The sequence below is a fragment of the Mizuhopecten yessoensis genome, unplaced genomic scaffold (genome assembly GCF_002113885.1).
Source record: "Mizuhopecten yessoensis strain PY_sf001 unplaced genomic scaffold, ASM211388v2 scaffold10565, whole genome shotgun sequence".
Taxonomy (NCBI): Eukaryota; Metazoa; Mollusca; class Bivalvia; order Pectinida; family Pectinidae; genus Mizuhopecten; species Mizuhopecten yessoensis.
Window position 1 is genome coordinate 127,127 of NW_018408610.1, and position 16,008 is coordinate 143,134.

Consider the following 16,008-nt stretch of genomic DNA (forward strand, 5'->3'; position numbering starts at 1 on the left):
CCCCCCCCAACAAAAAATTACAACACAGTATCGGCAACACAGGTAAACATAGCCACTTTGTACCTGGACCGTAGTTTTCCCCCGCCCGGGGCACTTCCGTAACATGCCAAAGTGTGAAAACCAGGTGAAAGGGAGCTTTAGATTAAAACGAATGTAAATAACAAATGCTAAACGTTCAGTTGTGTTTTCATAACGGTATACGGTATCGGATATCAGCTCTACCCGTCAGGCACAGGCCATGTAAAACTCCGGCCACTTATCAAATTGTTATTTACCTGTTCTGTTACCTAGCTAGGAGCCAAATCCATTCTTGACAGTTCAACGGTCACTGTAATACTGTGTTACATGCATTGTAAAATTGTACATAATCTTAAATATTGTGATGAAAAATTACAATTATAAGTACAGTGTACATTATTGCATACGAGCCTTCCGTATTTTTTCATTCCGTAATATTGATCAACAAATTGTACCAAATCGCACAGTTGTGCGGAGAGAAGCGCACAACGGCGCGAACGATTGTTAAATCGCCCAGTTGTGCACACCATGTGTGGACGATGTGTGGCCGGTGTGTGGACGATGTATGCACGGTATTTTTGGTGCATTGTGCGGTCACACAACTGTAATTTAAGCAATATGTAATATATCATATAAGACATGTACTTTATAATTTGTCTGAGGTACTATGTAAGATATCTTATATTATTTATAAGACATCGAAAATACAATAGGGAAATTTTATATAATACAGTGCAAAGTGAAGTAGCTATTTTTAGGTCACCTGAGACAAAGTCTCAAGTGACCTATTGCGATCGCCTTTTGTCCGTCGTCGTCCGTCGTACATGTACGTCGTGCGTCCGTAAACAATTTACATTTTCGACTTCTTTTCCAAAACCCCTGAACCAATTTCATAACATTTTACAGAAACCTTCCATGGCAAAAGGTCAACCAAAATTGTGAATTATATGGTCCCTAGCCCCCAGGGGCCTTGAGGGGCGGGGTCAAAAAGGGTCAAATTGACTAAAAATTATAAAATCTTCTTCTTAAGAACCAGATATGGTAGAATCAAATACTCTTCATAGATGGAAGGGTCTTATGGTGCTTTACCAAAGTTGTGAATTTCATGACCCTGGGGTCGCATGTTTCTCCCTGGGGAGGGGATAAACCTTACTATAGTTTATATAGAGAAATCACATTTTGTACCAGTATTTGTTTAATTTCCATTGGAATTATTTCAAGCTTGGTTAGCATTATCAGCATTGGATGGCAGTTTGATGGTACAAAATGTATGCACATATCAGCCCTGACTTACCCCCAAGGGGCTGATCGGTGGGGCCAAAACGGGTCGAATTGACTGAAATTTCAAAAATCTTCCTTTCAAGACCCAGATATGGTAGAATCAACAACTCTTCATAGATGGAAGGGTCTTAAGGTGCTTTACCAAAATTGTGCATCTCATGATTCTGGGGTCTCACCTTTTTCCCCTGGGGAGGGGCTAAACTTTACTATAGTTTATAAAGGGAAATCACATTTTTGACCATCATTTGTTTAATTTCAACTGTAAGTAATTCAATTTGGGTTAGCATTATCAGCATTGGATAGTAGTTTGGTGGTATGCACATACCAGCCATAGCTGACCCCCAGGGGCTGATGGGTGGGGCCAAAACTGGTCAAATTGACTGAAATTTCAATTTCTTCTTCTCAAGACCCATATATGGTAGCATCAAATACTCTTCAAAGATGGAAGGATTTTAAGGTGCTCTACTACAATTGTGAATTGTATGACCCTAGGGTCTCACGTTTAAGCCTGGGGAAGGAGGAGGGGGGGGGGCAACATTTATTATGGTTTATATTGGCAAATGATACTTTGGATATAACATGTTGATAACTTGATTGGAATTATAACCCTGAGTTGATATTTTGAAAATGTTGAGCCAGCCCTACCCCGAAGGGCTGTTGGACGGGGCCCAATGGAGTCAGTGTGCTAAATTTTCCTTGTTTAGAATTAGAGGTGCTAATTTCAAATACTTTTCAGTCTTAAATCTGTATGCTAGATATTGAATAAGGTGGTTTTATTGTTTTTTTTGTCACTTTGAATAATATTTCTGTTCACGTTTTTAAAACAAAATCAACTCTCTGTATAAATATATCAGAACTCGGGTGACCGTTAAGGCCCATAGGCCTTTTGTCTATCTTGCTCCGAATACAAGGATTTCTGTGTTAGATGTCAATTGCTAATGAGCAAACTTACAACACAGGGAGTCGAGAGATGCAGTTTAATCAAAGTATGGGAGCATTTGCTGGTCACTATTATAATTTCATGGGGGAATATTTTGTTTATTCTTGTGTGATAGTTAAGTAAATATAAATATTGTGAAAAATCCAGTTGAACGACCTATGCTAAAACGTCAGGATTTCTGTTACCGAGTAGGTGATATTCAATTTAAGACAGGTTTTAAGAAAATAAATACCACTTGCGTGGGTCAAATTTTGGGTAAAAAATCTTTTTTTGAAGTGGTAACCATGATTTTCAAGTGTCCCAAATCTGGGGAAATCACTTTTTTTTTTTAAATCTTCGAAAAGAAATGTATTCAAAATGTAGTTTATAAATATATATATATATGTAGGTGTGTTGTGCAGGATAAATCCGCTATCCATGTTTTTCTGAGACATGCCCTTTATTTTTAGGATCAAGTCATTTCTACTGTACTCTCTGCACCCCTGGACTATGTCATAGCAAAATTGGAGGCGGGGTGTGCGCCAACTTGTTGATGAGACAGGAAGACTAGTTCGATCCTTTGATGTACATCAAAAGAATATATCGGTCACGCAACGGTAAAAAATGACAGGCTTTGAAGTCGGGCGTCTCTCCTTTGTAATCTTCAAAGAACAGGTATCAGCCTAGCGATTGGTCAGTTGTTCATTACCTGAGACTAATCAAACAGTTATCTACGTGCCTTCAATTTTGCTATGACATATTCCAGGGTGCAGAGAGCGAAAGTGAGCATAATCCCTGAATATCTACGATAACTGTACTCTGCTACCTAAGAGTTGTCGATAAAACAGAAGCTGTCTACACTGTACCAATCCAGATTATCTGATTGTGTTACTCTTTGCATTTTTCTCCACGTAAATGTTCCTTTGCTAATATGTTGCGTTAGTACATCGATTTTGAGTTCGAATTTTCATTTTATTCTTGGTTTGTTTCAGGAATCGATAATGACCTTTATCTTCGTTTCCTGTATTCCTAAAGGTCTCAAGCGTGGCCCTGTATATCGAATCATTAAGCAAGGCATTGAAACAGGTATGTCCATGCACCAAACGGTTTAGCATGTCGTATAATTAAATAACTATTAGAATCAAATTGAAATATCAAATGTTAATGCTTTTTATCTCATTCGAGTCAATAGTTTTAACTAATAAGGTTCGAAATCTCTGTAAACTCGTTGGACTGTGTGTAGTCAGTCATCCTTCAGCTTTTAAAAAATGTTTTTCCTAAGAGGCACCTAATTGGCTATTTATCCATGTAATAATGCACAATTACGTTTTCAAAAATATTAATATCATATATTAATTTAAAACTGGACCGATTTCAATGTCGCAGTTGTAAAGTGTGAAAAAACTTTTTTTCTGCATTTGCCAAATTTGCTTAAACTCTTATACGACTACTTCTCATGAATATCTGTCCTGGAGGAATTATATTTAACCTGCAACTTGAATCGTTTTTAATGCTGTGGTATAGATATTTTAGTTATTATGACATCTACTGTGTTCCCTGAGATGGGGCTACCTCGCTTAGGCAGCACTTCTGTGTTGTCCAATTAAAGTATGCCACTAATACGATTTCGTTAATTGTAGTTGCTCAAGTACAGAATATTTGGATACATCCAAGTAAGGTAAGTCTCCCATTTTAAGACATTCATGAAACATTCCGTAATATTCTGCAATTAATGTAACCAAACTAGAAAAAAAGAGATTGTGTCCATATCATTAGATAACAATAAAGCAGCAGCCTTGTTCTTAAAAGAAATATTACAGTACAGTCTTTAAAATTAATACCAATACGGCAAAGGAACAATATCGTCAATATGTGTCATGAAAAAGAAACGTATGAATTCAAAGTAGTTGCAATCATATGGAACAAGGCTGCAACTACAACAAAACTTAATCAAAACCCTTATTCAAGTAGGATCGAAAAACAAAGGCCACATCAATCTCAGTTAAAAATGTTTTGCAAACTTAAGCTAACAAAGGTTTTTGATTATTTTTTGTATGTTTTTAAACTACCGCTTCTTGTATTTGATATATGATTTTCATCTGTCTGTCCAACATCCTCAGGTGGTGGGCTTTCTTAATCGCTCATTGCCCGTGATCCGTCCGTCCTAAAAACGATAATTCTTTTAGTTGGTTCAGTTTAGTACTGTTTAACGGCCCAATTGTCGATTAATTATGCATATACAATATTGGGTCTGATCGGAAAAACAACAGTTGGCTCCCCTTAAATTTTGAGACAAACATTTTGTTGGAGCTCTTTCTCACAAAGTACGGGGGGGGGGGGGGGGGGGGGGGTCTAAAATTGCATCCGTTCATTTCAATAAGTCCTAAGTTGTGCACGTTTCGTTTTGAAGCTTATCAGAAAGAAAAAAAATGGTCGTGAGGCAACCATCGTGGATTTTGATGGTTCCAGTTCGTTATCACTTTTCCGACGAAGTACAGTACAAGAGAGATCTTTCTCACATTTTAAAATGTGCATTCCACTTGGTACGCAATAAGTACTGTGCTAGTAAATTGTTAAACAACAACCTGACTTTGAAAGACAATGTCATTCACAGTAGTATGCAGCTCTGATCACGAGTACCAAAAGGTCCATTTCCTGTTCACATGACTTAATAATAAAAATAGATAAAATGAGGAAGAGAGAAAAACAATCTAACATAAAACCTTTGACGATGGTACGAGGGTAGATGTCAAAATATCGATGGGATCCCTTGGGAAAGGTAAAGTTTGCTAGCGCATGGTCCTTTCTTATATGCATATTGACCTAGCAGGTTAAACGACAACCGCACATTGACATACACTGTACACACCAGAAGGAAGCTACCACAAGGTGCATTTATAGCTTACATGCCAACAGATAAGAGAAACGAAGAGCAAATATGAATGTTACTTAGAACCTATGAAGATGGTGGACGTTCCTCGTGCTTGATGTAGTGGTTCTTGTTATGAGTGGAGAGGCAAAACATAATATTACACTATCACCGACAAATATTGAGATATAAGTCCAACGAAATTGAAGTAAGGTTTCCCAATATGATACCAAACTTGTTCATGTTGATGCTGTATTAACTGGCAATCATTCACATGTTTGACACTTATTTTATATTTAGGACTCATTCGTTCCATTACATGGATAATATCCCTCTAGATGTCTTACTGCTTTTTCGATCTGCTGTAGATTTTTATATTCTCAATTTATTATCCTTTGGTTTCACGTGACCGTCTCCAGATACATTTTGTATTCATACTTGTTATAAACGTTCCTTTCAGGGATATGCCTTCGTTGACCTGTATTGTGAAACATCTGTGGACCTCGTTCTTTCGCTGAACAAAGTATGTGAATGTTAAAACACTTTTTTTGATTAGGTTTTCATTGAATTTTACCTGAAGTAAAATCTGTTTATTTTGCTATTTAACCTTTATGTTATGAGATATTATTTATTCAGGCAAGTAAACAACTATTGTCCCCTTGAATTCAGTTATATTTTCCAAAGAATCTTTGCGTTTTACAATACTTTATCACTTTCTCGATCGTGAACCATTCCTTTCCTGATAATAACATCCCTGCTCCACAAAAAATCGGTGGATATTTGTCGCAGTTTATTTGATACTAACGAGTTTGCTTCAAATATTCTTAGATTATCACACTATGTTTTAAGGGTTTGTCGAGAGAACAATTTCCTCGTCGCGAGAACGTGGATAAAATCGAAAGGCCACTGCAGGTGGGCTCGAGATTTTATCCACGTGCGAGCAATGATATATTGTTCGAACGATAAATACTGACAAATACTGTGTGATAAACTGTTTATCGTCTATATACCACTACCTTATATATTTCTCCGTTAAAAATGTCAACTTATCACCATTTTTTCCAAAACACTTCTTAGATCATTGGCCATCGATCGCAGATCATCGATCTGTTGCAAACGTAAGATTTTTTCTTTTAAATAATTATAATGTCATTGGCTTTTTTAGATGCACATTAACACTTCAAATGGTGTTGTTTTCCTCACGATAACGTTTCATTACTTTTTAGCTCACCTGCCAGAAGAGCATATTTTCCCTTAAAACGCTACTTATCTTGAACGGCCCAATAGTTTAAATTTGGTCTGGAGCATTCCTAGGACAAGGGGACTTAATTTTGTATAAACGGGCAGAGAGGTTGGGCCGAATAGGGGAAATAGAGGTAAAACCTTTAAAATCGTTCTACTACTGTAGGACTTAAGGGATTTCATCTTAATATGGTCTAGAACATGTCTAGAACATGTTTGGACCAAGGGGGCTCAGATTTATATTAACGGTCAATCCCCCCCCCCTCCCCATGGGGGCAAAGGGGTGGGATCGAATAGGGGAAAAAGATGTAAACGTTAACAATCCTTCTTCTACCATAGTGATTTAGAGAATTTAACACATTTTTCTGTAGCATGCTTGGGCCAAGGGGACTGAGATAAAACCTTTAAAATCCTTCTTCTAAAAGAGGGACAAATGGATTTCGTCCCAATTTTGTCTTGAGTATGCTTCGGCAAAAGGGACTCAATTTTGTATAAACGCCTGGGGGCAGACGTGCAAGGCCCAATAGGGGAAATGGAAGTAAAACCTTAAATATCCTTCTACTCCCGGATGGAGTTAGGGGTTTTATCCTAATTTGGTCTGGAGCATAATTGGATCATAGGACTGAATAATGTATAAATGGTGGGTCTGGATCCTCTTGGGGCGGGTTACGGGGCCCAATAGGGGAATTAGAGTTAAAACCTTTGAAATCCTTCTTCTACCAAAGGTATTAAGGGATTTTATCCCAATTTGGTCAGGACCATGCTTATGCTAAGGTGACTAAGTTGTAACTAAACAGTAGGTGCATCCTTTGGCCAAAGGGACTAAATTTTGTATAAATTGTGTGTCTGACCCCACTGGGGGCAGAGAAGCAGGGCCAAATAGGGGAGATAGAGGTAAAAACCTTTGAAATCCTTCTTCTACCATAAGGATTGAGGGTTGTTATCCCAATTTAGTCTGGACCATGCTTATGCCAAGGTGACTAAGTTGTAACTAAACAGTAGGTGCATCCTTTGGCCAAAGGGACTAAATTTTGTATAAATTGTGTGTCTGACCCCACTGGGGGCAGAGAAGCAGGGCCAAATAGGGGAGATAGAGGTAAAAACCTTTGAAATCCTTCTTCTACAATAAGGATTGATGATTGTTATCCCAATTTGGTCTGAATTATCGATGGTTTTTGACCCTCTTGGTGCTGAGAGTTGTGGGGTCCAATAGGGAAATTTGATGTTTAAATCTTTAAAATCCTTCTAGGTTATTTATTTGCATAAGACGGACTATTACTAATTTCGGCTTAGGACGTCACCTGGCGCGAGCAGACATTCTTGTTAAGATAATACTTTCCAAGATGCTGGGAAATGGGAATATCTGTTAACCAGTTCTTCTCAAATTGTTCACAAGTCGTTCTCAACTTCTTGAGTATTCTCATACTGAAAACCCATGCTAATAAATTCATCATGCTATCGATAGGTGGTTAGCAGTAATATATAGATGATAAAATGATTTCCCTGATAAACGTCGACTGTTGGACGTGGAGGCTGTGGATAAAAAAAAATGCCCTCATGACCATCTTGGGAGACTTTTTTTGCTCGTTCTGACATAATAACAAAAACAAATTGCTATCAATATCCCTAATAATTTTGTCGACACAACCCGATGCTCACTTTGAGAACATTACAATATTTTGATTTGACTTCGGTTAATCAAAGTTTTAGGGTTCATTTTGGATTCGATGTTTCCTAAAATATCCTTAGCAATAATTGAAAAGGGAAAGTATTAGAAACCAAACAGTTGGAACTTGTAAATTATTGCAGTATTTCCAAAATGAATTAAACTGCGCAATACAGCTGTTTGTATCACTTTTATCTGCATGGCTATTAAACTCATTAACGAAACTATAAAAACGTGTTATTATCATTGGTATAAGGTTCTTTGACACATGATTTACCATATATTTTTTTTTATTTCATTAGAAAATTGAAGTAAACAGGGTTCCGCTGAATCTAGAAAGATCAAAGCCAATAACCGAAGGGAGAAGACAACAGGTAACCAAGCAGCAACTGCAACATGGATTTAAACGGAATGATCAACATCGAGACTTGTCTTGTCGCAGTGTCCACGTTGGTTACTGTTCGTATACAGAATACAAGCATGATCGATATGAAACAAGATCAAGTCACATACCAGCGGCAGTCCCTGTCAGAAAACTCAAAAAGTTAAAACCATGGAAGAAGGTTAAGATACAACCAACTGTTCCATCACTGAAACCACAACTTGCTAGGAAAGCGCCCACGTGCTTTCAACATTTCAAGAAAAGGAACTACCATCATATTACATCAAAGGTAAATTCACATACACGGGTATATTTTAAATCAAGACTTGTAAATGCATGATTTAGTAAGCTCCTTTTATCATGACAGAAGAAAACATAATGCACCATGAATAAGGATGTGTGCCCTATACTTACAAACAAATACGTTATCAGGAGAAATTGTAGATAATATTTTTGACTGAGGAATATTCTTAATTATTAATTTAAATATATCTGTATCATTATTTCTTTTCAATGATTGTGTTTCTATCTCGTTGTATGTCTTGATTTCAGTGTCCCTCCTTTACTTCATCCGTTAAGCGCCAAAATCTTTACAAGAACAGAAACGTAAGGGCACCGGCCAACAGCATCCAAAATGTCAAGAAAAATATCATTCCCGCTTGTAACATGGAAACTTTTCAACATGTCACCCCGCCGAAATTTTACGCAAAAGCAAATTTGGAATCCAGTAAAAGTAAAACGTGTTGGCATCATCTGCCGTTTACACCTTCAGCAAACGATCCCGAAAGTTGCTATGTTCGTGTTCATGTGTATCATAACTCAAAATATCTTTTCAACATTGATGTGGACAACAAACATGCTTATGAAAGCATTCAAACGACATTATACCAAAAGCGTGTATGCCCAGTAGGATCGTTTCTCCTTTTCTATAACGGTAAATTGCTGGATAAAGCTGGTCATCCAACAATATCTGATGATGACAATATCCACATTACTGTAAGAGGCGTTGGTGGCATGAATCAAGATGATCTCCCAAAACCAACTGATTCAGAATACAATCGTGCTCAAGCAGCGAGGTCAGGTAGGTTTTGACAAAATACTAAATACTGTGGGAAATAGCTTACATATTTTATAGTTTAAAATGAAACTGATCAACGTTTGCTGTTCAAATTTAATTTGACTAAACGTTTCTCTATAAAATTGATTAAATTTACAAGATATACAAAAAAGTAGATACTACTAGTCTGAAGATTATTCTTTATGTTCCGAACGTCAGTTCTTTCGACAAATCCTGCTAAAACTAGTATACTAGGGTTTTTTATTTGGTTTGTTTGCTTGTTTTGGGATTAACGTCCACGAATCAGCCAGGGGCATAATAGAACATGTGCTTAGAGAGACATCGCATGAAACACCAAGTAGATAGACATGACAGAACGCAGGGAAGATAAAAAACGAAAAAAAGGCCAAGTGTTGCAATTGGGACAGCAGACCAATTGTGGTCTTTTCAATGTCCTTTCGTAGAAGACACGGAAGAAAAACCCCAATTGTGTGGGGGTTCCACAATAGTCACTTTTTACGATACACATACAGTGGGATACAACAAGTTGATTTATGATTTCTTCAATGTCTCCTAAATGGCAGACTAAAGAACCATTCCCAATTCTGCCGGTTGATCTCAAAAGCCAGTCGATGCTCTTGGTGGTTTTGCATACATGTATATATTACACTTACTTTGTTTGTGTTTGCAAGAATAATTCATTAGACAGAAGGTAAACTGCGGTATATATCCTGTGTGTAACGCCTAAAGCGATGTTGGTTGTGTCATTTCTAAATAATATTTGTATAGCTCCTTTAACCAGATTTAAGAAAAACGAACGTATTAAGTGGTTTTAAAGTTCATTGCAACCAATGAAAGTAGGTACAGATCGTACAGACAAACTGGTGAAAATTGGGCTTCAAGGGATAAATTTCAACAATCAAGTGCATATTGATGAATGGCACATGTTCCCTCCTTAAAAATAACCGATGAGTTTGAAATGTTGATATTGAATAATACAGACATGCCAGTTCGTACTTCTGATGACGATGGACAATCCGATACAAGTGTACATCAACACAAACAATCTTCAGACGTGACTGAAAGTACAGGTATGTATAACAGTTTGTCTACTACTATTTGTAGTCAGGAACACTTTGATAAGGAAGTATTTCAGATATTTTTAAAGATATTTTGATGCAATATTTAAGGTTGCAGTTATTAAAAACAAGACTTGTTTACCAACTATTTATAAAATGATCGATGTGTTTGATCAAAAACGGTGGTTTATAATGTATGCAAATGTTATGTCAATAGCTTTAACATAAGTTACTTCAAATAATTTAGCAGGGTCCTGGTTCTATTGTGATTTTTTTTATAAATCCTTATGTATTGACACTAATACATATATGGCATATTTATAAAACAACAAACCGATTATGTGAAAGTAGTTTTATCAATATTGCCGTGTTTAACGAGCTATCTGTGAACGTATCTTACATATTGCTTAAAGAACACATGTCCTTCTTGTTACATATTATCATACTGAAGCTAGTTATTCATTCTGACAAAGATGACGTTTTAGATTTAAACCAAACAATTATTTCTCAAGATGAATAATTGCAAATTGTTAATCGATTAGTTATTGATGATTAATTAAAGAGAAATACAAAAATGTAATCGGCTCCAATTCTGTGTGAACTAGATATTTGACCAGGTGCTATGAATACGGATATTTTTTCATGTCGTTATAACGTTCTTAATATTATTCCTTGCCTCGTTCACTTTCAGCATTACAACCATTTTTTGATATTTTACACAAGTTTCCCATAACCTTTAATGCAACACTGAAATAGAGATATTGAAATACAAGTGAACCACCAAATGAATAATCTCGCGAAGTGATTAAGATAATGGTATGTATCAAATTTTAAAACGCCCTTTAGTTTTTTTTATCAAAGCGTACAAGAGTATTTTTGTTACTTAGAATGTGATATTTAATTTACGATGTTGTTGTTTTTTCGTTTTTTTTCATATATATATTTCCCCAGCAATTATTTTCATAAATATGTATATACGTATACTGCTTCCAAGCACAGATATATATATAAACATATATACATATTTTGATAGGGGCTGCCAGGGTTGGGGAGCCCTGGAGTCAACCCCTTTACAATATGGTGTACTCACGCAGGAGGGTTCTCTTTCAGCATTCAACATTCTTCATTCATTATCTTCTCCATTCAGTTTATTTGTATAAGAGTGAAAAAATAATAGGAAGGGCGATGGGAAAATAAAATATTTGCAAATAGAGTACAGGACAAGAACACAAAACATACTTCTTTCACACCCTAACAAATTCCATATACAACATTATATTACAAACAAAGACACATTTAAGCTGCATAAATAAACGTAGCACTAGTATACATAGAAAGAACCCAACATAATACACATGTAAATACATCTACATCTAAACTCATACTACACATACATGTACATATATGCATTGATTGAGACAGCCAGACAGACACCGACAGACATGCAATCAGACAGTACATATATACATACATTGTGACAGACTTACATACATTGCATCAGACAGACAGATGCATCATTATGCACGCATAATTTCGAGCAGTTATGAAACAGTAACAAATACACATGAAAATACATCTATATCTAAACTCATACTACACATTCATGTTCATATATGCATTGATTGAGACAGACAGACAGACAGACAGACAGACAAACAGACTTTCAGACAGACACCGACAGACAGACAAACGGAAAGTACATACATACATTGAGACAGACTTACATACATTGAATCAGACAGACAGACGCATAATTATGCACGCATAATTTCGAGCAGTTAAGAAACAATAACAAATACATTGATCAAACACGTCTGCATGACACCATAATTCCAAGTTAAATACCATTGGTGTGAATTGATTTAAGTGGAAAACAACTATCATTATTTTGTTTTTCAAATCTTGTCAAAGTCTGAAAGAATGAGGACATTCTCAGAAAGTATGTTCTATACTTTCAATTTCTTTGTAACACATATTAAAAAGGTTACTATTCAAAACACCAATAGTTTAAGTTATTGTTCAGTGGGAGAAAGCGATTTTGTACCCGGTACTGGAATCACTGTGGTGTTGTATCCGTTGTTCTTTTAAAAGGAATGCTATACAATGCTATATATTCGCACATTTATTTGTATTATTTACTGTAACATACATGTCTTTTGGTTGGTATTGTATAATGCAGACACGCCATCCTGTTCTTCTAATGACAATGAACAATCCTGTACATGTGTGCCACCAAATGAACAACAATCCTGTACATGTGTACCACCAAATGAACAACAGTCTCGTACAGGTGTACCACCAAAAGAACAATTTCCCGTAGTGACTGAAGATACTGGTATGCATCACAATTGAATCTAAACCGTTACTATTTATTTTACCGATTAGGTGATACTTAACTTTGCTCAAGTGGCCTATTCTGATCGCTTTCCATCCGTCGTCGTGCGTGGTCCGTAAACTTTTTACAATTTTTGGCTTCTTCTACAGAACAAGTGAACGGGTTTCCACCAAATTTGGCAGGGGCAATCCTTGGTGCAAGAGGGTATCAAATTGTAAATTGAGATGCCTGCCCTAACCACAGGAGCCATGGCGGGGCCACAAAAGGGAATATTAAACAATATTTCAAAAATGTTCCTTTACAGATTCAGATATACTTAATTAAATCCTGCACATGGATCACAAGCTCATCAGGTGCATTATCTAATTTGTAAATTGTATTACCCCAAGGCCTTCCGTTCTCCCTTGGGCAGGGGTAAAGTTGACTAGTTTATATAGGGAAATAACTCTTTTCGAAATATTTTGTCAATTTTCTGCAGGAAATTATTCGCACTTGGTCAGAATCATATTTGGTGTATGAAGGTATGAAGTTGTTTAATTGGGATCCATGCTCAATCCCAAGGCGCTAGGGCGGGGTCTTTAAGGGAAGAGCTACCAATATTTCGAAAGAAAATAGATGTACTACAATCAAATTCTGTGCATGGATGAAAAGCCCACCAAGAGCTTTATCTATTTTCAATTTCATTACTCCCAGCCCATCTATTCCCGCTTGAGTAGAGTGTAAAGTTTACTTTTGTTTATACAGGGAAATAACACCTTTGAGTATATTTTGTCCATTTTCAGCAGCAAACTATTAAAACGTTGTTGGAATGATAATGGTGGCTTACGGCAATTAGATTGTTTGAAAAAATAAGATAATGCCCCATCCCAAGGGGCTGGAGGGGTGGAGCTGAAAGGAGGAAAATGGTTAAAGGTTAAAAATTCTGTAGGGGGTTCCACATTAGTCACTTTTTACGATACACATACAGTGGGATACAACAAGTTGATTTATGATTTCTTCACTGTCTCCTAAATGGATGACTAAAGAACCATCCCCAATTCTGCCGGTGGATCTCAAAAGCCAATCGATGCTCCTGATGACTATGCTTGCATGTATATATTACAATTATTTTATTTATGTTTGCAAGAATAATTCATTAGACAGAAGGTAAACTGCGGTATATATCCTGTGTATAACGCCTAAAGCGATGTTGGTTGTGTCATTTCTAAATGATATTTGTATAGCTCCTTTAACCAGATTTAAACAAAACGAACGTATTAAGTTGTTTTAAATTTCATTGCAACCAATGAAAGTAGTATATCTGAAAAACTAAGTAACTGTTCATGCCAGATCATTCAGACAAACTGGTAAAAATATAGCTTCAAGGGATAAATTTCAACAATCAAGTGCATATTGATGAATGGCACATACTCCCCCCTTAAAAAAATAAGCGATGAGTTTGAAATATTGATATTGTATAAAACAGATATGCCAGTTCGTACTTCTGATGATGATGGACAATCCGATACAGGTGTACATCAACACGAACAATCTTCAGACGTGACTGAAAGTACAGGTATGTATAACAGTTTTTTCTACTACTATGTGTAGTCAGGAACACTTGAATAAGGAAGTATTACAGATATATTAATGATAATTTTTGAAGCAAAGTTAAGGTTGCAGTTATCAATAACAAGACTTGTTTACCAACTATTTGGAAAATGAATGATGTGTTTGATCAGAAACGGTGTTTTATAATGTAGCGAAAGTAATGTCAATAGTTTAAACATAAGTTACTTCAAATATTTTCGCCGCGTCCTGGTTCTATTGTAAATTTTTCATAAATCCTTACGTAATGACACTAATACATATATGGCATATTTATAAAACAACAAACCCATGGTGTGAAAGTAGTTCTATCAATATTGCCGTGTTTAACGAGCTATCTGTGTACGTATTTTACATAGTTCTTAAAGAACACAGGTCCTTCTTGTTACATATTATCATACTGAAGCTTGTTATTCACATCAGTATTCAAAACACCACTAGTTTTCAAGTAATTGTTTAGTGGGAGAATGCGATTTTGTAACCGGTACTGGAACCACTGTAGTGTTGTATATGTTGTCATTTTTATTTCAACTGTATTCGCACATTTATTGTTATGATTTAGGGTAACATATATGTCTTTACAACCTTTAGATGGGTTGGTATTGTATAATGTAGACACGCCTTCCTGTTCTTCTGATGCCAATGAACAATCCTGTACAGGTGTACCATCAAATGAACAACAATACCGTACAGGTGTACCACCAAAAGAACAATCTCCCGTGGTGGCTGAAGATACTGGTATGCATCACAATTCAAACTAAAACGTTACTATTTATGTTACCGAGTAGGGGATATTTAACTTTGCTCAAGTGACCTATTCTGATCGCTTTCCATCCGTCGTCGTGTGTGGTGCGTAAACTTTTTACATTTTTGGCTCCTTCTCATGAACAAGTGAATGGGTTTCCACTAAATTTGACAGGGGCAATCCTTGGTGCAAGAGGGTATCAAATTGTAAAATGAGATGCCTGCCCTAACCACAGGAGCCATGGCGGGGCCTCAAAAGGGAAAATTATCCAACCATCTTTTACCGATTCAGATGTACTACAATCAAATCCTGCGCATGGATCACAAGAGCATCAGGCGCATTATCTAAATTGTAAATTGAATTACCCCAAGGCCTCCCGTTCTCACTTTGGCAGGGGTAAAGTTGACTATAGTTTATATAGGGAAAACACTTTTTTCGAAATATTTTGTCAATTTTCTGCAGGAAATTGTTCACACTTGGTCAGAATCATATTTGGTGTATAAAGGTATGAAGTTGTAAAATTGGGATCCATGACATGCCCAATCCCAAGGGGCTAGGGCGGGGTACCAAAGGGAAGAGCTACCAATATTTCGAAATTTTTCTTTAGACACAGATGTACTACAAGCAAATTCTGTGCATGGATGAAAAATCCATCAGGAGCTTTATTTACTTTTAATTTCATTAATCACAGGCCATCTATCCTCTCTGGAGGAGAGTGTAAAGTGTACTTTAGTTTATAAAGGGAAATACCACTTTTGAGAATATTTTGTCTTTTTTCAGCAGTAAATTATTAAAACTTTGTTGGAATGATTATGGAGCTTGATGGCA

The 16,008-nt window shown here is 36.4% G+C and overlaps 1 protein-coding gene across 19 annotated transcripts in view; it reads left to right on the top strand.

Moving 5' to 3' along the window:
- The window catches only part of LOC110461109 (dentin sialophosphoprotein-like), a 95,120-nt gene that overhangs the window by 62,010 nt on the left and 17,102 nt on the right, over positions 1–16,008 (top strand). For 13 of the 19 annotated variants that reach the window (XM_021514397.1, XM_021514403.1, XM_021514407.1 and 10 more), the window contains exons 2-10: positions 3,211–3,304; positions 3,859–3,896; positions 5,548–5,610; positions 8,298–8,666; positions 8,930–9,458; positions 10,436–10,525; positions 12,693–12,848; positions 14,314–14,403; positions 15,027–15,173. In XM_021514397.1, coding sequence (XP_021370072.1) covers positions 3,220–3,304; positions 3,859–3,896; positions 5,548–5,610; positions 8,298–8,666; positions 8,930–9,458; positions 10,436–10,525; positions 12,693–12,848; positions 14,314–14,403; positions 15,027–15,173 — 1,567 coding nt within the window. In that variant the 5' untranslated portion in view covers positions 3,211–3,219. Of the gene's footprint in view, positions 1–2,732; positions 2,836–3,210; positions 3,305–3,858; positions 3,897–5,547; positions 5,611–8,297; positions 8,667–8,929; positions 9,459–10,435; positions 10,526–12,692; positions 12,849–14,313; positions 14,404–15,026; positions 15,174–16,008 lie in introns of those variants that run through there. The other 6 variants (XM_021514400.1, XM_021514405.1, XM_021514410.1 and 3 more) reach the window with 6 other exon arrangements.